The 22,246-nt window shown below is 41.6% G+C and overlaps 1 protein-coding gene and 1 long non-coding RNA gene across 2 annotated transcripts; one reads left to right on the top strand and one right to left on the bottom strand.

Moving 5' to 3' along the window:
* Nucleotides 1-83: 83 nt before the first annotated feature.
* Nucleotides 84-16,426, bottom strand: cnih3 (cornichon family AMPA receptor auxiliary protein 3). The gene is made up of 7 exons (XM_063222270.1): nt 16,295-16,426; nt 13,352-13,420; nt 5,277-5,324; nt 2,537-2,649; nt 1,712-1,855; nt 1,504-1,592; nt 84-582 (listed from the first exon to the last, which is right to left on the bottom strand). Exons 1-6 carry the CDS (start codon nt 16,379-16,381, stop codon nt 1,538-1,540), a joined length of 516 nt encoding a protein of 171 aa, XP_063078340.1. The 5' UTR covers nt 16,382-16,426; the 3' UTR covers nt 84-582; nt 1,504-1,537.
* LOC134468330 (uncharacterized) lies at nt 5,312-6,927 on the top strand. Its single transcript, XR_010038756.1, has 3 exons — nt 5,312-5,396; nt 5,675-5,809; nt 6,805-6,927. It is a non-coding gene; the product is annotated as an uncharacterized LOC134468330 (long non-coding RNA).
* Nucleotides 16,427-22,246: the final 5,820 nt, after the last annotated feature.

Here is a 22,246-nt window from a genome sequence, read left to right as displayed (position 1 = left end):
AAGTATAGTTTATAAATCTATTATTTGAGTCATAAAACACTACACAGTATTACCGAATAAATGCTTTACTATGTACAGGATAATAGTCCTATTTGAGCTACATTTTGCATTTTGAGTGCATTCATGAGTGGCAGTATTACTTGGAAGACGTCTGACCTGATTTTCTCCCATCGTTAATTAAAATGTGCTTAAACAACGTGTGGGTAACATCAGAGTCTGCAGGAGTTTTACAACAACTAATTGAGGTACATCATGCCCTTGGGACATATACAAAAATAGTCCCAGGAATAACCATTAAGAAATCAGCAACCAACATATTTAAATAATGAGGTCTAAGTAAACACGTTGGTCATCATGCATTGAATAGCATGCATTTGTTTAAAATAACAAAGAATATATAAAATAAATAATACTTAATCATAAATAATAGAAGGATCCATAAAATTAAACAATCATCTTAAAATGGCAGCACTGTCATTGCTTAATACTTGATTTTAATCAAATGATCCCTGATGTTTCATGATGTTCCTCCGGAGAGCATCATCTTCTGTTAACATTGTGGAACCAAAGAGGCGATTGTTTCTGTGAAAACAGAAGGAATTCAATGTTTTTATTAATTTCCCATTTGTGAGCAAACTAGTAGTCTGGACACATTGGAAATCTTGTGCAGGCCCCCTGAGTCAACAAACTGTAAAAGAATATGGCATACACTACAACCAACATACAGTACCACACAATGAAATAAATCAAGACATCATCAGTTGAACCACATCCAAACAATAGACTTGGAATCTACAGTCAGATGTTTCAGTATACTAATGCCTACCGTATTTTTTAACTCATTTTATTAAAGGAAATAAGATGAAATAAGTCAGTAAAAATTCAAGTCAACATCTGGGAAACAATTAGTCCATCATATTGAATGCAGTTCAGACTCTGAAAAACAGAGTTGGTGAAAGCTAAGCACCGAGAAGGGTAGTTGCAAACCATAGATGGTGTTCTGGGAAATGCCATCCTGTGATACACTATTGTATGTTGGCACAATGTTAGTATATACTATGTTTTTGTCTCATTTTTTTTAAATAAAATAAACAAACCCCCTCGCAGCCAACCCTATCGAATAACAGTCTTTAAAAGACTTTATAAACACTTTCTAAAGAATTAACTACTTAATAAAATCAATAACATTTTTACAAATGTTTCTAAATAAGTAAGAAATACCATGTTAACACAGCAGACACAGAACAAATGCAACAGTTCTGGAAGTTTGTCCTCCAAAGAGTAAAATAGATGAAACCACTAGCTATAGAAGAGCCAGGTGGGCCAAAAACATCAAACTCATCCTAGAGGAGTCAGTTCCCACTCTGCTGTGCAGCCGTAGGTTGGTTCTTGCTCATTTACAAACACCTGTAAAGGCTCTATACTTTGAATGCTGTTTATAGTTCATTAATAATTGTTAATAAAGCTGTTATTCTACAGTGTTAGCAACATTGCAACACTCACATGGGTCTGGTCCTGTTGTCATGTGCTTCCTGGATTAAATATCTCTGTGTAAATTCTCCTCCACGACTGGTTCAATATGTACTGTAAACCTGTTGAATTCAGTGGTAGAGGAGGGTAATTAATTTTCATTTATTCATTTAAATCATTAAAGTGTAATTGAACACAGTATATCGACTGGACAAAACAAAACGTAACTAGGCTTACTTACAGGTAGACATAGTAGAAGAAAGAGAGGCCAAAAAAAGACATTTTACACCAAGCCTCCTTTTGGCAAAACTTGAGCGTGTCTCCAGTCATGACCGAGGCAGGGTCATAGAGAAGCTCTTTAGTATCAGTGGGACTGTAGAAGAACCTGTCAAATAAAAAAAAAAAACAAATGTTGATGTTATAACCTGTGAGGTCGACAAGGGGAGACAAAGGGGTCTGTTGTCCTGGCCCCAAGGATAGAGCCCCCTGCATTCTGTGTATAGGAGAAGGGCCATTTCGTATGACTTTTGTCCTGGGCATGGACAAAGCTGTCAGCGGCCCTTGTTATAACATATTTTAAAATGGGTAAAAGTGCAACATTTCTACAATTATTATTACGAGTTTGGTTTGACTGGTTGTAGCAGTGTTGTCCTTTTCCACATCCGAAAAGTGATTAAGCAGCAAAGAAAAAATGTGGTGTGCAGGCCACCCTCTATATTTATGTTTATAACATCAAATTACCTACTTAGTTAAAGGTACAATGTGTAATATTTTTTTTTGTTTATTTCCAGAATCCGTGCTAACTACATTAGCAATTTCCTGAAATGAGGTGGACAGTACTGTTCCTTTAAATGTCTGTGGGGCTATACATATTTTTTGATGATGGACATGATGTATATCCTCACACTAATGTACTAAAAAAAATAAAAAAAAATAAAAATACTAACCTTACTTAGCATCTGCACTTATTGTTCTGTATATACCCTTTGCACTTTGGCACAAAAATCCAGTATGGTGACTTTAAGGTGTAAGCAAGAGAATGATACAGCGTCAGGTGTGATTATACCTCCATGTGTTGTAGACCAAGAGAGGGGCATTTAGTCCCACTGTCAGCCATTCCTGGGCACACAGGAACATGATGCAGAAGAAGCTGTGGATTGCAAATTCTGGGAGGACGAGCTGGAACCAACAAACAACAGAATTGTCTTGTGAGCAAAATGGTATGATATGAACACAAAACCGCATAGCCTGAGGATGTGGTGCGCATGGACAGTGGGTGTGACGCCATGACAGATAAAAAATGTGACTCCGAAGTCACTCTGGAATTTGAATTGCATTGTGGGTGTGAGTGGCTGCTGCGAGTTCCAGCTCCGGTCGAAAGAGGATGTCCAGTTGTAATGCTGAGATAGGGACCAAATTAACCACAGCTGTTGGTCAGCATTAACCGCTCTGATTTTCAGCATGAACACTTCAGTCAGTTCAATTTTAGGTACGGGCACAGATGCACCGGCACAATTCTCTGTCGACTCGAGCAAAGCAATTGTGATATGAAGCAGAGTGTTGCAGATACTGACTCACTGTTTTCAGTAAGAGGGAACCCAACTAGACTACAGGAATTTGATATCCCTCTCAGTTTCCGTTCTGTTTTCAGAGACAGGAATGATGGTGTTGAATCCTGAGCTGAAATCAATGTACACAGCTACGGCTGCTTTATCACATAAGCAGCATTCTCTTTGTGTTGTACAAAGATGAAATGAAAGGCAATACGTTTACGTCCTCACTTTGACATTACCCAAACTGTGTGTAACATGGCTTTGTCACGTGACTCTTTCTTGCACCCTATTATCTTACTCAACATGGTCTTACAAATAACTTCTACTTGTACTTCTTATTGTACTTGTACTGGATTAGAATCAGATGGTTGGAGAGGCCATCCTTAACTTGTACTAAAAGCTAATATACCGAAATCCAGCTAATATTCAAAAATACTTAATATCCTGGAAAATGGCCATCACCATTTCAAGTTGAAAAGCAGGCACATTTGATTGTATATGCATATACCTGCCAAACATTCTTCATAAATGCACAATGCCGTCTTCACACATGTTAAGTTATATAACACTAATATTGAGGGAAATATTCAGTCTGTCTCAAAGGTAAATACAGTATAATGCCTGTCAAACACAGTCAGAGACAGTCCCAAGTCTTTCAGTGGGCCAGTCAGTTCATCAGTCAGTCATATCTGTAGCTAACAAAACTGCATGACAAATATATCTTGGTTGCAAATGTCTCAACTTAGTGGGCTAATAGCCCTCCAAAAATCACTTTTCAAAGTGTTTCATAGACAAAGGAGATCAAACAAGCTTTTGTGTTCTCAAATGCATGGTGGTGAGAAGAAAGTTCAGACAGAATGTTTTTCATGCATCCCAGCTTCCCCTAAAGTCTATGACCCTTCCCACCCACGAATTTACAACGTCATTCACCTTTTTGGACATGTATGCTATGTGAAACGACTTTCAACTAGGGCTGTCCTAAACGATTATTTTTCTCCCGATTAATCTATCAACTATTTTTTTTTTTCGAATAGTCGATTAGTCAAACGATACATTTTTCAAGTACTCTTGCACTTTAATCTTAAAAGAAAATGGGGAAAAAAGAAAGAAACCGTTAAAATTAGGTCCCTGAGCTCTCAATGAGCTTTAAATCATGATAGTAGCTTATTTACTCCGAGATACAACGTCCAATTCATACGTGCTGGGCAATTTTAGGTTTCAATAAAGTAATAAAGCATTAGTAAAGTAAGTAAAAAAGCACTGAATTAAATTAAACGATTAGTCGACTATGAAAACTCTTGTCGACTTAGTCGATTAATCGTCCCAGCCCTACTTTCAACCACCAATACCAACAAAGCAACTTGACATCAAGTTCATAGTGTTATGGTGTGATGGATATGCAGAAAACTCGGCAGGGTTTTGCACAGAGACAGATATCTACAGAAACTATAAGGTCCAATCGCATTTCTAACTTGTACCCCGACCCTTGCGCCTTCCCCTTCCCCTTGTCTCTTCAAACGGAGCAGTAAGGGGAAGGGTTGAAATGCAACCCCTGCGAATTGAGACACCCCTTCAACAATCAAGGAAGGACACAAATGACATGCAAAAAACAGCTTCTCATAGTAAAACCGTCGATATTGCTTGCAATTACTTGTGCGACAATTTTAAAAAGGACAACAGTGTTGCAAGACCCTCGCAGTTCCTTCACATCTTTCATGCATTAGGTGGACATTAATAGCGATTTTCTTCATGTGCGTTTCATGGAGAAAATGACCATTCAAGATTGGGACAATGTTAAACTTGGTACAAAATTTATTACAACTGTACAGCCACAAATAATGGCAAAAATTCTGATATTTGTGTGCTTTTGAGTGCTGCCTCTTTTTAAATGGATTCGCAGTGCATTCGGGGAAATTGGTCTACCCCTCTGTTTGAAGTGTGCCTCAATCACTGTTTGAAGGGGTAGAACCCTTAGCCCTTCCCCTCTGTCTTAACGTGAATTGAGAAAGCACTTCCCCTACACATGAACGTGCAAAACTGAGAGGAAGGGGAAAGGCGAAGGGCTAAGGGGTGAAATGGGATTCAGCCTATAGCAGATATTATTCGGACTGGATAGGTAAAACCCGTAAAGTAGATTTCTTTACCGACCAACCTCTGTGCATTTGCCATGCATTCACAATCATAAGTGTCAATTCTGTGGTGAGTGAATAAAAAGTGAAAATGACACAAAAATGTGATTTCTTCTTTACTCACTTTTCGCAGGAGACTACAGATTCTCTCGATGTTCCGCAGCCTTTCACGCTGGAAAAAAAGAGAAAAACCAATGATCCAACACATACAGCCTACACCAGTGGTTCCCAAACCTTTGCTAAGGTGTGCATGTGCGTGTGCGTGTGCGTGTGCGTGTGTGAGCACTTACTCAGGTGAACCTCGGACAATTGGCGCCTTCGTGGCAGCCTCCTGCTGGTGTGTAAACATCAGTATGCATGTATGAGTGTGTGTATTTGAAAGGATTTGGGTGAGCTGCACAGTTGTAATATTGTGCTGTATAAATAAATGTTCATTTCATTGAGTTATTGATATTTCATTGTGTTGTGTTAAAGTGAAACGATAATTGAGTAATATAACAAAAACCTTTCCCTGTCTCGCAGTCTTTCATGGACAATCACAGTGAGGGGTGGGAAGTGCGGAGAGAGGAGAAAGGACCTGGGTAGAGAGCCATGGAAATAAGAGTTAGGCTAATCCCATGGACCTTAGTCAATTTTTGCACAGAAAGTGCAGTAAAGGTAAATGTCATTCATTTTCATTTATTTTTACTTCATCTTTGCTTGTTGTAAAGTGATTCTGTGTGAGTCTCTGACGAACAGGAAGTCGCTGCTTAGAATTATTTGAATCTGCATGAATCATGTCTGCATGAATCGTGCCGACTCTGTACCCCGGTTGTCACAACTCTGAATCCCATGGCTCTTACTGGGCCCATCCATAACTGTGACACTGCACAAAGTTTCCCTTCTTGCAGGCCTAACATACAATCAAGAGCATTTCAAATTCCAACTAGATAAGGAAACAATCAATTTGGTGTATTAACAATGGCTTGCCGAGGCGTTTAAGGCAATGACTGAAGCACCGGTTCAGCAGGTGAGTGAAGGACTGGATGCTCTGCACAGCCAGGGTGTTTATAACCGGGATACCTATGTATAGAGTAGCCTACAACAGCAAGTGATGTCATAAAATCTAAAGTGAATGGGAAAACAACGCACCCCTCCCACAATACGACTGGTACATGCCCATGATCGCATGAACCACTTCAAAATTAATTAATTAATTGTAAATAATGTTTCATTTACATGGAATGAGAGTTTTTTTAAGATCCAGTAAAATATAATTATAATTAAAACACTAAAGTGGCATGAGCTGTGATTGCACCATCTTACATCTGCTACTAAAAGACAATGACCCAATTACCCATTACCTCCTCACTATGCACAATAGTGTGTATGGAATGGGTCCATTACAGCCATCATACAATGTTTAATTGGCTGTGTGAAATGATAATTGAGCCTCACTTAAACCAACCTTATAATAATTAAACCTCTCCCTGTCTTTCATGTACCCTGGCCTCGTGGGGTCCATTTTTGTATTATCTAACTGCTGGTGTGCAATTTCCACCAGCCTGGTTTATCTCTTTGCTCTAGTTAATTAGAAACTTTATTGTCCCTTTGGGGACTTTTTTCCAGATAATAAGGCATATAACAGAAGGCATGTTGTTATCTTCCTACAGGTATGGCCAAACCAAATGTGGCGACAGGAAGCAAAGGCTCACAAACCCCACACTAGTTTATCACACATTTGTCCCGAGACAACGACAGATGTTTGGATAGGACAGTCTAATCAAACTCACCTCAAACTGAACTCTATCAAACTAATAAAACAATACAACAAATTCCAGTTCTATCCAATAGATTGGCAGTATACTACATATTGAACAGTAATGTGTTGACAGATACTTGTACTCAGTGACTATGGGCTGGAAACTAGTGATAGTAGACTTGGTTGATAGCCTCCTGGGAACCAAAGCACATCTGCTTTAAAGTGTTGAGAAGCAAGTCAGACTTCTTACACCAGCCAAGAAAAGCTTGTAGGAGTAAAGGAATCGGTCCTCCTTGTCCCATTAACCAATGCTGTATCGTCAGCAAATTTAATGAAGGATGTCATGAATGGAGATTCCACACATCTGCGATGTGAGTCTACATACTACATCTACGGGAATGTGATATTTTGAAAGCCCAGTTACTGGAAATACTTTCGCTATACTAAATAGTCCTGCATTGAAGACGCTCAAACAATTCCCAGTTAAAAAAATATTAAAGCTGATCCAAGAGAGTATCAAGGACGACCATATACTGTTTTCTGTAATGCTCAAGGAATTTCGAGCAGCTTGAATCGTCTTCTTGGAAAACATGTTTTCCTTTGCAAGTATTCGTGAAAAGGTAACATTTGGGAATGGGCAGCATGAATTATGGAAGTGAACTACTAAAAATATTACACAATGCACCTTTAAGTCCTTTTAAATACTGCAACACTATTCCTTAGCTGCACGCATATTGGAGGGGCCACAGCAGCAGACCTTTGCCAGCGCGGCCCTTAAGCCAAGATAGTGCATTATTCATTACAGATAGTCTTTGTTGCTTTGCTGTGCCTCTAAATAATGCACTCTGATGTGGCGAACGCAGAACGGTACAGGCAAGTTTATCAAAAGAACAGTAACAACTCTCACATAATGTGCTATTTTGCTGACGATAAAAATAATTGCAGATTTGTCATTTCAAACAGTAGTTTAAGCGAGCCGTAACTATATGACTGTTGCCTGAGGTAAATGAGGTCATGTGTTCCACTACAAAAAGGAGGCTTGAGGAATGCTTGCCATTAGAAAATCACTGCATGGTGTGTGACAGGGCCGGTTTTACCAATTGGCAGACCAGGCAATTGCCTAGGGCCCCATCAAATCGGCCCTCGGTAGCCCCCGCAACTGTCAGTACCTCAAATACCAGCAAAAAACATTCGAAAGGGCCCCATATCTACAGTCCGCCTGGGGCCTCCAAGTGCGTAGAACCGCTGCATGGTGTCTGATGTCCTCTCTTGAGGATTGCTGACCAACACATTCTGACCTCCTACCCCCCCCAACACACACACACACACACACACACACACACACACACACACACACACACACACACACACACACACACACACACACACACACACACACACACACACACACACACCCCACAGCACACTCCCAATACATATTTCCCCACTACAGGAATATCCACGATAATGGACACATGTCAAAGTACCCAATTTTCCAGGAACAAAGCAAGTGTCAGCGTTAATAAAACCCTTTTAAGGTTCTTGCTAAGACCGGACTACTCAACATGAAGGGATTGTATGCATAAAATGGACTTATTTTACAATTTAACTTTTGGATACATCGTCTCTCCATTGCAATCAATTGAGTCTTGACTGTCCAATTGGTACAGATCAAATGGCTAATCTGAGGTGGACTCCTAATTGGTGTAAAGGTGATTTATGGGAAACACTCTGACCTTAAATATATACTGAGTGACTATGAATAATCATAAGCCATGTAAAGTTGTAATGTTTTATTTCAATTGATATTCTTGATTTTGAGGGACTTTCGGGTGTAACCAGTGTCCCCAAGACCTTTGGCGCCCTAGACGACCGCCTTATCTGCCTATCCCTCCGCCTGCCCTGGGGGGGTGTACTGAGAAGCTAGTTCAGGAGTAAAACAAGTTAAGCTAAGATGTAACCAGGCTCTTCTATTAGATTATTTAACTCTTAACCTGGTTTATAAATTACTCCTGAACCTTAGTATAGGCCCCTAGTTGCAACATTCAGGCTATCCCTCTGCTTTGAAAGGCAAATTAATTAATGCACATTAATCAGGAGAGAACTTTGTTTTACTTTCACACAAACACAAATATTATTTAGATTTTTAGCATATGATTTCATGGCCCACTTGCAGTACCTTCTTAACCCAGTAAGACACATCTTTATAAGTTTGCTGTTACCAGAATGGCAATGACCAAGTCGTAGTGCATTACTAAAGGCCCTGTGTTATGTCATAGTATTGTAGTACTATGGTAGTTAACTTTTCAATGACTATTACAGCGTTCCACTGGAGGTACGGCGTGCATTAAGGGGCTACGGACCCACAGGTTGGGAATCAATGCTATAGAAGATGAATGTGAACTGGAGAGCCACATGCCATCACACCTGAAGAAGGTTGCACACGACCCAAATGCATCAACTTGATGTCCCATGTACAAAAAGACGTTTCACTTCACTTCAGGATCTACTCTCTCACTCTGAACATCCTGTCCTGGACACTTATGATTATCTGAAGCTTTTTATGGCATTATCCCACAGACACAACCATCATCTCTCTCTCTCTCTCTCTCTCTCTCTCTCTCTCTCTCTCTCTCTCTCTCTCTCTCTCTCTCTCTCTCTCTCTCTCTCTGTCTCTCTCTCTCTCTTCAGTTACAATAAATTATTATTGAAAAATAAGGCCATAAGGCAAAAGGTTACCGTCGCACTAGATATTGATTGAAATGGTGAGTGGTTGGGGGAGGTCATATTGATTAGCTATTAATAATGAAAAAAGGCCAGAGGACAAATTGACCTAGAAACATATAGCTGCCTGTACGTATATAAAAAGAGACGGAAGTGTTAAAAGAGACATTTCTTCATTATGTAAGCACATACGGAGCCACTGATTTTCTACCATGTTTTCATTTTGATTAGTCCTCGTGACCCTGCCATGGCTCAATTGCTAGGGCACTACACTGTTACGCCAGGGACTTGCGTTCGATTCCCGATCTGAGGTCATTTCCCAAACCTCTCACACTTGTTTCTTGTCCTATTCTTCACTATCCTATCCAAATAAAAATTATGTATTTGTACATAATATTTGTTTTACAATAACCATATGACTGACCATCTTGAGAGATAGTTCACTCACAGTTGTAGGATTCTACGGAGCCCGGGACAGAGCAGGTAATATCATTTTTAGGGTGGGGTGTCAAGAAAGCGTTCTCTCACTTTGAGTTTGTAAATCATCCTCTCATTTCATTTTGTCGTGTGCTCGTCTAAATAAAGAGTGTATATGTTTGACTAAATTATCGACTCGTCTTATGAAAACGCTAACTGCTACGCAACCATGTTGTATACCTACCTCCTGAGCACAATTTACTAATTTACTAAAGCGTGTCCACGCTTTATAAAATCTGTTAACATCATTTTGAATGCAAAGAAGAGTAGAGTAGAGAGTAGAGAAACTTTATTGATCCCCAGGGGGAAATTCAGGTGTCAAGTAGCTACATAAATAAACACACAGACACACAGACACAGACACAGACACACACACACCAAGAGGTTTCCCGATCTGGGCCAGCTGTGGCATCTCAGTCCAATCCCCAATAATGATGTCCTTCTTAGTGTCCTTCTGTATACTGTTAAACAGTTGAATGGCCCATGGGACAAAGGACCTCCTTAGCCTGTCTGTCCTGCAAGTGAGAGCACGGAGTCTGTGGCTGAACAGACTCAGCTGGTTATTGAAGGTGGTGTGAAGGGGGTGTAGCTGATTATCCATAATACAGTCCAGTCTGTTCAGGGCTCTGCTCTCAGCTGTTGAGGTGAGAGTCTCCAGCTCCATGCCCACCACTGACCCTGCCTTCCTCACCAGTCTGTCAAGGCGTCCCGCATCTCTCTTCCTAATGCTTCCACCCCAGCAAGTCACAGCATAGAAGAGCACGCCGGCCATGACAGACTGGTAGAACATAAGCAGAAGTTGGCTGGAGACATTAAAGGACCTCAGCCTTCTGAGGAAATAGAGCCTGCTTTGGCCTTTCCTGTAAAGTGCATCTGAATTTGTGGACCAGTCCAGTTTATTGTCGAGGTGCACTCCTAAGTACTTGTAAGTACAGACAGTCTCCACATTCTCTCCCCCAATAGAAACAGGCACCAAGGCCGGGAAGAAGGAGCCATAATGTTAAAAAAACGTTTTGAAAAATCGTGGCCATCCTATAATACATTGTGCCCACACGAGACCACAATGAGCAAACAGTTTTAGAAACTAAAGCCCATGATTTAGGTAAAGATGTGCACACTCTGTTTACAGAAACACAGAGTTTAATAAATCGACAGCAGTCTTTGTTACGTGAGCTCGTTTTATTCACACCCTCTATTATTTTCTCATCCTTGAACTTTTAGAGGCTCTTTTGTAAGATTCGGAGGATGTTAGAGGTTTGAAAGCTTTGACTGAATAAGCTAGTCAAGATACTGTTCACTCTATACACCACTGACTTCAATTACAACACGGAGACCTGTCACATGCAAAAGTTCTCTGACGACACTGATATAGTGGGGTGCATTAAGGATGGCCCAGAAGGAGAGTACAGGGGACTGGTGGAGAACTTAGTCAAATGGTGCTGGAACAACCAGCTACAGCTGAATACCACCAAAACCAAGGAGATGGTGATTGATTTCAGAAGGACCACCCCACCATTGGTGCCTGTCTCTATCGAGGGGGAGACAGTGGAGACAGTCTGCACCTACAAGTACCTACCCTGGACAATAAACTGGAATGGGCTGCTAATTCAGATGCACTCTACAGGAAAGGACAAAGCAGGCTGTACTTCCTCAGGAAGCTGAGATCCTTTAATGTCTTCAACAGACTTCTGCTGATGTTTTACCAGTCTGTCATGGCTAGTGTCCTGTCCTATGCTATTGCCTGCTGGGGTGGTAGCATTAGGAAAAGGGATGCTGGACACCTAGACAGGCTGGTGAAGAAAGCTGGGTCTGTGGTGGGCATGGAACTGGAGGCTGTCAACCCAACAGGCAAAAAGAGGACCCTGGGAGGATTGGACTCCATACTTGACAATGACAGTCACCCGTTTCTGGCCAGTCAGAGGAGTCTGTTCAGCTACGGATTCCATGCCATCCCCTGCCGGACAGACAGACTGCGGAAGTCCTTTGTCCCCAGGGCCATTCAGTTCAACACCACACAGAAGAAGAAGAAAGATACACTGGAAGAGCTCATCATTGGTGACTGAACTGCATGAACCAACAACCACCCCCCCCCCTCCCCATGCACGTGCACACACACACATGCACTCACGCGAGCATGCGCGCACGCGCACACACACGCACACGCACACGCACACGCACACTCCTTACTGCACTGAGCATTGCCTAACAACAGAACAGTACTACAAAAGTCATTTTACCCACTATACCCTAACTCCTCATACCCTGGGATAGCCGCTCTGTACCTTGGACTTTTGAACGGCACTGAGACTCTTTACATACAACAATAATCCAGGACAATCTATCCAATCAATCTACTCTACTCTACTACCTTACACAGTGCACCTTAATGACAGGCTTAGTACGTTTGTAGATAGGCTGCCTAATAGAGGGATGTTTGCAGGGCCCTGAATTAACTTTTTTCATTACCGGCCAAAATGGCTAATGGATGTTCATCTCACTAGCCAAACATACACTAACCAATGGGTCAAATTGCCTAGTAAGTTGGTGTTTTCTACCAGCCTAACTAAAATTTCACCAGCATTTGGCCCGTTGGCTGGTGTTAATTTAGAGCCCTGGATGTTTGTGTTTTATTGAAAGCAAGAACACTGCCACTCAAAGTCAGTGTTTCATGACTAGTTGTTATTCATCTAATTCATCTCTCTATCGTCTATCTATCTAATAATGCAGAGAACGCCTGTGTGTGTCTCCTCCTGTTGGTTTGCTGGTTTGTTTGTGGCTCTGTTTGTTCCACACATAACTCTCTAACCACTCGGCAAACTACTCTCAAAATTGGAGGGTATCACGATGGCACGGGTGTACAGTATGTGTAGTGTGAGGACATTGTTAGGGCAGAAAATGGCCAAGATATCAGTTAAATAAACGTTCATTGTGTTTTGTCGCTTTGCCACTCCGGACATTAGCCACTCCCCCTCTCACACACAAGGTAAAACACAAGAGTACAGGGGACCTTTCCAAAAACATGATTAAGTGATAAACCTGGCTAAATTTACCTACAACATGATAAACCTGATGTCGTTTAGTTAAGAAAGGGGTACCCCAGGGCCCAGGCACCCCATGTTCTAACCAACTCATAAAACCAGGAGAGTATTCCAAGCACCTGGCTCAGTAGGCCTGGTAAATATTGCTTTTCTACAGCCTCTTATAGACATGCAAACACCAAGTAAACATTTTGTAAAATGACTGTTCCCTTAGCTCACCGCATGGAGTGGGTTGTCCTGGTCAACGGGGACTTTGAAATCAGAATGTAGCTCACCAAATGCTGTTATCTGAAAGAAATCAAGATTTGCAAAGTTATGTGCATTACTGCTTTCGATCAGAAAAAAACAAAACAAAAAACAAAATAAGCATTAATCCAATGAAAAGACCAGGGTACTTAATAAAGTTAAACATGTATGTATTTATGATGAATTGTCCACAGAGGACTTTAAAATCGCCCACGCATAGTATGTTGGGCCTTCTTCAGGGTATAGTGAGATTAAAACAGTCAAGTCTTTTGTATTACCACGTGTTGCTGTGCAGGTCAGCGCACACATTACACTAATGTTACTCAACAGGGGCTCTACAAGCTTTGGGAGGGAGGCTATGCAATGTTCCACACCTATAGCACCTCTGCTACTGGAAACTTCTACATTTGGACAGGTAGGCATTCCAATTGGTTGCAACTCATTTCATACCACGGACACCTCCAAAAAACACTTTCCTGGCTTATCAGGTTTCATTAGTTCACCATCTGAAATCTGAGGAAACATGAACAAGTGGTTTTGGTGGTCGAACTGTTTGTGCGCACAGGGTCGATGGGTGAAGGACTTCTCTGGACAAGGTGAGGTCTCAGTGGAGAGCAGTAGGACAGATCACTAGATAGGGCACAAAAAACTGCATTGATGGAGGAGTCAGTACTCCTGACAGAGCTCATGCCGCGCAGTGTGGCACTTGGGACTTGAACTACGTACACACAACACCGCTCTGGCAGGAACACAGGTGTGAAACCACCGAGCTCCATCAGGCCAAGTCTGAGAGCTCAGTCGCGATAACATCTGGATAGACTACCATTTAAAAGTTTGTCACCCTAATTTTTCCAGTTATTTTTTTGCAATTCAAGTTGTAGATATCTATTGAATAGCTTGAAATGGTATAAGCACGGAACAGCCAAGTGTAACGGAGGCCAACTAGCGGGGTGTGGCGTGGAATGTTAGTAAACCTCCCTCCCAAAACTAAATAATTGTCTACACTTATGATTGGTCAAAAGTTAAGGATAGGCTACATTTTGGTCTATTCTGTGCATACCACATGCAGCTTTGAATAATGCTAAATTTAATTTATTGTAATGTATCTTCCATAAATTCATTCCTCAGTGACTTTTTTCAATATCAAATTGCTTATTTGTTGAATGCATTAATTTAAGAGAACAATGACACAATACACTGATTTTAAAACCGAAATTTAAATGGGAAAAGCAAAATGGCAAGAAAAAAGTATCATAGGAGGAGAGCGTGGTGACCCTAAACTTTTGACCTGTAGTGTAGTAAGTCTTCAGGGAAGGAGGTTTACTAACATTCTACTGCTGAACTGATAGTTGGCATCATCACATTTACCCCCCTAAACCTCATTGGACCTACACCATTGTGACAGAGGTCATCCCAGGGCTTGAACTTGTGACCCCACAGCAGCTCTTCTGCATGGACCACAAGTGTGACAGCAGTGAGCTAAAGGTCTAGGCCAAGATCTCAGTCACTATCACATTTGTATGAGGCTTCGAGAGGGAACATTTGGGAGGGATGTTCTATCGCCAAACTCGACCAGTTTGGCAAATTTGTGGTCTTAAACTCAAAGAACCGCTAGACTGGCTCTTCACGCTTCACCACTTTTTACATTTTTCTTGGTGCTGACGTTTCAGCAACAAGGTCATGAACCGTGAAGAGGCATTGTCACGCTCTTCCTTGTGAAAACTACATGACTGAATTTCCAGAAAGAGACACCTTAAGCTGCGAAGCTTACTATATTTTGGTCCTACTACTAAATATTAGGTCATTATTTAGTAAATATTCATGAAAAGATTACATTTTGCAATAGGCAGCACAGATTCAATGAGCAGCATAGTTGCACTACTTACTCTATCCTACACATTGCACCTTTAAGATTAGCCTATATGAAGGAATTTGCAGGCATGTAGACTTTTGATAATCTTTTGTCCGTTTTTGCGGTAGCCTCATCGTTTAGAAAGACAATATGGAGGTCTACTGGATCACCTCCAGAGATATAACTCCTGGGTTTCCTCGACATCATACCTGAAGGACTGAACTGATGCTGAAAGGAATGTTGGCTGTTATAATAATGTTGTCCTTTCTTTCCATGCTAAATTCAAGATTAGCCTGACAAACATGAACAACAATAAAAAGCAAACCATCATGCACCCATAATGTGAGACTATTAGTTTCATTTGAAAAGAGATTTCTAGACTTAATGTTTCGGGTCACCCTCAACTAAAGTTTGGAGACCGGTGTTTCTTCAACCAGACAGATGCCTTGGCAGGGGAGTTCGTGAAGTTCACAGGTAGATCTACTGCATGGCACCAGGTTGCCATCAGGGCACCATTCACAGTTGGACAAAATCAATCAATAGGCAATAGGAGTTCCTCATGCCAGACTCTTCACCTTACAAGAAGTTTGAACTTTTAATTATGAGACAGTCATGGACACATAATCAAGCATTCATCAGCAGTAGGAGATGATGCAAAATGAAGCAACAACCAACACTTGCGCAGTCATTCTTCAGTCTGCGATTTTCAGCCCAACACCTGAGACAGCACAGAGACAGACAAGTTTAAGAATGCCTGTGTTCGGTTTATCTAATGCGCAACGATGGCATTTAAAGTAATTGCAACGCATCTAACACGAACTTTTCACCACATCCTTTTCAGTAGCCTACAGTATTTCAGGGTTGGCTGGTTGGCTGGTCAAGGCGACAATGAGTGTCAGCAACTCTCTTTTTCTACGTAGGCTACGGAGCACAACACGACAGTGTATGGGCATATATACAAGCATCACCGTTTATCCTGTTTTGTGCGTATTTTTGCGCAATATATATTTTTTTTGTTTAGCGTCGGTCATTCAACAAAGTTGACGGCGAATTTAAACACTTACGTGCCAGATGGCGAAGAAGATCAATGAAGCACATAGGACCAGTGACAGCAGATAGCAGAATGCAGCGAAAGTGAACACATGTAACATTTTCAACCCGGCTGAAGGACTCCCCGAAATGGGGAACGTTGCAAATGAACGCGCAGGTAGAACGCAAAAGGGACAGGGGTGGCCAAATAGGACCTCGGATCCCTTTGATGAGGAGAGCACACGTCTAAAGCATCGCTGCACAGTCTCCTGTCTGATCCGTCTCTTTCTGACCTGCGTGTAATCCTATTGGGTGGTGGACCACGACGACACAGGGAATAATATGCTGAACATTAAACAATAATGCTGCATTCATGCTGACATGACCAATAACCATAAATGTTGGTGGAAGTTTTATTTTACCAAGGGCTATATATCGCAAGGGTCTGCTCAGATGGGTTGTAAATAGAGCAGACGGCAACATAATTATGAATAGCCCAGGTCTTGCGACCTAATTTTTTTTTTACTACCAAAACCTGGACCTAGTTGGTCCATAGGCTATTACAAAATAGCCTACCGGGGAAATATTTTGAATCCAGACGATGTCATTGTGTTGAAGCGATATATTATAACGCTAAAATAAGGCATAACACACAATCGCAATCAACTTCCATAGCTGAATTGCGCCAGCCTGGCGAGGAAATGCCAATGTCAGCTAATTCAGATTGTTGTGAGCCTGGCATTGTGTAGCCTGAAGCTGTGCCATTGGATTAACTTGATGTTCTGTGTGAATTTAGATCAAAGTATGACGATGTATAGCCTATGCTCAAATCTAAAAGCCACGCAGAAACCCCCATTCAAACCCAGTTGCCTCTTTTTTGTATAGAATGAGAATACTCATTCCAGTCTATACAATACCAAAGATTCTCTATTCTATGCATTTAAACCGTCTCTGACAATACTATTGCTTTGGTAGACCAGTCCACTAGGACTCCTATTATTATTATTATTATTATTATTATTATTATAATTATATTTATAATTATGTATTTTATTGTAGGCCTTTTTATTTTTTAACAGCTGCAATCAAGCTTGAACAATAGCTTTTACCCCCGTCTATTTATCCAACTGCATCTAACATGCAGACAATTCATACACCCACGTCCCCAACACACACTCATACACACAGAGAGCATTGTAAAATATATGCATGAATGCATGAATGACTCCAAAAAATGCATCATTAATATCAAACGCACAATGCTGTGCATCTGACCGATTCAAAGACCCTATAATGACAAGACAGTTGGTTAAAAATGTTCTCTTGCTTCAGTGTTTCTGCATGTCAAACAGCAGTGGTTCTACCCCTTTGGGGGCCCTAGGCAAAATAAACATGGGGCCCTTTTGAATTACAGTCTGCTTATTGGTGAAAAACGGCTCTGATGTCACACTTCTCCATCCCCCGCCAGAGGGTTGGATTAGGAAAAGTTCTATGACAACTGAGCCGGCTCTGTTGAGAATGTCACTTCAACTCTCTCCATTTGGCATCACCCATCAGACATTTTTAGGATCATCATTGTGTTTGAAAAGAGTGTTGTGTCTTGTGAAATGCAATGCATTCATAGAACATGTTGACATCGTATAGGCTACATAGGCCCAGAGCACTGGATGTAATAATATAGTTTAATGTTTTAATTGAAAATACCGGTAGTTTAGTTTATTACTTGGTAATTATTCTTCAAAATTCACCAAAAGACCAAATTTGTGAATGGGCTTTTGAAGTGGACTGTGCCATCCAAATGAGTATATAGCTTCTTCTTCTTCTCTTTCAAATGCTGGATATCAAATAGAGTACGGCTGCTTCTCTTGCTCCACTAAATGTAACAGTCAGCACAGCAGGGATGGATTATGACTCCGTGGGCCCCTAGGCTGGACAACAAGAAAGGCCCCCCTCCATGGGTATTGCTCTATAAAAGGATTCAGGGATTTAGGCCAGATGTTGTTGGGGGTTTGGGGGTGTGTCCTGCAACAAAACAATATGAACAAGGAAATATAGAGGCTTGGCTTGACTCTTGGACCCCTGGACTCTTGGGCCCCTGGACCTGGCCCTGGTAGGCCTGTGCAGTAATCCATCCTTGACAGTGAGAGAGGAGACAAGGGATATCTTTGAATCTATTGTAGCCTATGATGTCCATTGTCTATGATGTTGAGTCTATGATTTTCTCTTCTTTGAGAGAGCATTGGAGATTGAAATCATTTAGTGCTTTTAAATGAATGATGTAGATATGCTTCCGCACTTTCATTTCATATTCAGTATTTACAGTGGGAGGGAAAAGTTATCCCAACAGGTTACGCTTTCTTTTACAGTACAGTTACCATACGTAATTACTGTGTATTGGGTAACAACAGGGTATAACATGGTTTCTAATGGGTAAAAAGGGGGTAGGCTAATTACAAAAGTGAAAACCATTAATTTGGTAACAACAAGGTAACAGAGAGAGGTTAGATGACTAGATGGTTGCAAAATACACAGTAATTCTTGAGATATGTGTATTACATAGTATTTACTTTGTAATTGTATCGATGGAGCAGTGCTTATAACATGCTGCAGTGCTTTTTTGATGAAAGAGAGACAGTGAGAGCAGCTCTTCCCAGCCTGAGGACTGATGTGATGCACTTGTCTTCCCAGGACTTTGATACCATCACAGCCTGCCTCAAATTGCTTGCTCCCTTTTACCAAGCAACAGTAAAGCCGTCAGAGGAAAAGAGAGCATCGGGCTCCAAGATAATTCCCATGACCAAGATGCTGATGCTCTATTTATTTGAAACAATGGGCAAAAACACCCTACACCCTGGGCAAAAATGTGATCCTCATGATGTAAAACAAATTCGACACAATAGAGAAAAACAGACAGCACTGACCCAAGACAATTGGATTTTACAACCAATCAAATGCATACGCAGCACTTTAACAGGCTCACTGTTCAATGTTTGCAGCTATTCATGCAATCCACTGCCACTCAGGAACAACCCTCCACCTCATCTGCACCACCTGCTCCTAGACATGTTGAGATTCCCTCAGCTACAAGTAATGTTGAGAACACTAAAAGGTGATGTACTGTAAAATGACATTTAGTACCCTACTCATTGCTGTGATGTTTATATTTCAGATATTGACCTTTGGGAAAGCCTGGATCGAGATGCTTCTGAGGCGAGAATGGCAAGAAATTCCACCGTGGATGTGTCAATGGAGGTCCTGCGATACATAAACGATCCATCACTGGCCAGATGAGAGAACCCTCTGGCCTACTGTTTCATCTGAACGTATTTTCTGGAGACACAAAGAAAAGGGCTTACAAAAAAACACGGCACCAAGGCACCCTATAATAATAATAATAATAATAGGCCTACATTTTATTTTGAGCCCCGATTTGAAAATAGACAGTGTGACAGAATTTGGGGACAAAGTTTGGGGCCAACAACACCAACAACACTAAATGCCCTGTTGCCCATGGTGCGCAGGTGTGTGGAGGGAACTGTAAGGAGGAGTGAGTCAGTGGAGCGTAGTGTGCGGGTGGGATTGTATGGGGTGAGGAGACTTGTGATGTAGGAGGGTGCAAGGTTGTGCTGGGCCTTGTATACGAGGAGGAGAATTTTGAAATGGATACGTGAATGGATAGGAAGCCAGTGTAATTGATAGAGGATAGGGGTAATGTGATGCCAGGGTCTGGTGTGTGTAAGTAATCTATCTGCTGAGTTTTGAATGTATTGTAGACGGTTAATCAATTTAGTAGGGAGACCAGTGAGAAGGGAATTGCAATAATCTAATCTGGAGGTTACGAAAGCGTGAATGAGGGTCTAAGGTAGGGGTAAGAGAAGGGCGGAGTCGGGAGATGGTTTTAAGGTGGAAAAACGCAGTTTTGGTGAGGTGTTTAATATGGGATTCAAAGGAGAGAGAAGAGTCGATGATGACGCCCAGATTTTTTACTTCAGAGGAAGTGGAGGTAAAATAGTCAGGGATAGAGAACTGAGAAAGGTTTATCTTTTTAAGTAATGATGGGGTGGCGATGATGATGGCTTCGGTTTTCTTTTGATTAAGTTTAAGAAAGTTTTGGGTCATCCAATTACTAATTTCATTGAGGCAGGTTGTTAAGTTATATAGGATAAATCCGTTTTAATGTAAAGGCTAGTTCAACTTAAAGAAAAAATACTGCCAACATGTTTTGGCCAGCTATAGGGCCAGCTACAGGGCAAGAAGAGAACCTAGCAGCATTGCACACAAGATAGTCAAACAGACTAATCAATCAGCAGATTGACTCCTGGTAGCGTAGACGGAGTCTACTCCTGCAGAGCTGCAAGGCTCAAACAACCACATAAAGTTGCCTATGGAAATCTTAAAAGTCTTAAATAAAGATTGTCACACATATAAGAAAAAAAAAACGTTGCAAAGCAAACAGTGGTCCGAGCGGTCACATCCATCATGAACTCTTCACTGTCCTCCAGCACTGCCCCCTCCACCTTCAAACAAGCAAGAGTGACACCACTACTGAAGAAGCCTCACGTAGAAAACTACCGACCTGTCTCACTGCTTCACTTCCTATCCAAGACACCGGAAAGGGCAGTTGCAAAGCAGGTCACCAACTTCCTAAACCAGAACAGACTACTGGACACAAAACAATCTGGTTTCAGAAGTGGACACTCAACTGAAACTACGTTATTCTCAGTAACTGAAGCTCTAAGGACTGCAAGAACGGAAGTACTATCCTCGGCCCTCATCCTACTAGACCTGTCTGCAGCCTTTGACACAGTCAACCACAAGATACTGCTGAGGATACTCACGGCCATGGGAATTTCTGGCGTTGTCCACTCATGGTTCAACTCCTACCTATCTGGTCGCACCTTCAATGTGTGTCATGGTAAGGGAAACTGTCAACGACTCTCACCCTCTCAGGCGTATCCCAAGGATCAGTGCTTGGGCCCAATATTCTACACAACGACTGGTTCAGGCCACGGTCCTGTCCAGCGTTGACAACTGCAACTCACTCATGACAGGTCTACTTGCTTGTGCGCTAAAACCACTGCAGATGGTCCAAAATGCGGCAGGAGGTTTGGTATTCAATCAACCCAAAAGGAAAGGATATTACTCCTCTGTTTATTGAGTTGCACTGGCTACCGATCGCCGCCCGGATCAAGCGCAAGGCCTTGACCCTTGCCTACAAAACCATCGCAGGAACAGATTCAGTTTATCTGAAGGACTTACTAAAAACTTATGTTGTTGGAAGAGAACTGCGTTCCTCCAGCAAAAGCCGTCTGGCTATGCCATCCGCTCGCTCTAGGTACTCCCAGTCAAGACTGTTCTCTGTTGTTGTACCCAAGTGGTGGGACGGTCTCCCAGAGGCAGCAAGACTAAGCAGTAAGCACATCTCTTGCAGCCTTCAAGAAGCAAGTAAAGACTCTCCTCTTTCGTGACTGTCTACTAGACTGTTTGAGCTGCCCTAGCCCCAGGTTAGACTCGTGACATGATGTGTATGTATGTGTGTGTGTGTGCGTGTGTGTGTGTGCGTGTGCGTACTCTACTTTCCCCTAAAAAACCCTAAACCTTCTTTGCATCTGTTCTTGTTGTTCTGCATATTTCCTGTGCACTTTGTATCTGCTTGTGATGTTGGCTAACGATTATGTCCTCGTTTGTAAGTCGTTTTGCTTGTAAAGTGTCTGTCAAATGCAATGTAATGAAATATCGTTGTGAGGGTGAAATTGGTTGATATGTTAAATTCAGTAAATTGATATTCTGCAGTGCTCCCTCTCAAAGGGCCCCCTACTCAATGGGGCACTTGCATGCATATTTGCGCTATGGATATCTATACGCAACCATCTCATGAGGTTGTGAGTGTCACAAAATATTCTTCGCACGCTCATCACAGAGCAGCCATGTCTTTGAAGTGTAGCAACATTTCGGAATAGTGTAGCAACAATGCTTACAAAGTTGGA

Source organism: Engraulis encrasicolus, chromosome 18, assembly GCF_034702125.1.
Source record: "Engraulis encrasicolus isolate BLACKSEA-1 chromosome 18, IST_EnEncr_1.0, whole genome shotgun sequence".
In the NCBI taxonomy this organism is placed as follows: domain Eukaryota; kingdom Metazoa; phylum Chordata; class Actinopteri; order Clupeiformes; family Engraulidae; genus Engraulis; species Engraulis encrasicolus.
Note: the sequence above shows the minus strand (reverse complement) of the source record. Positions and strands in the feature narration are given on the sequence as shown.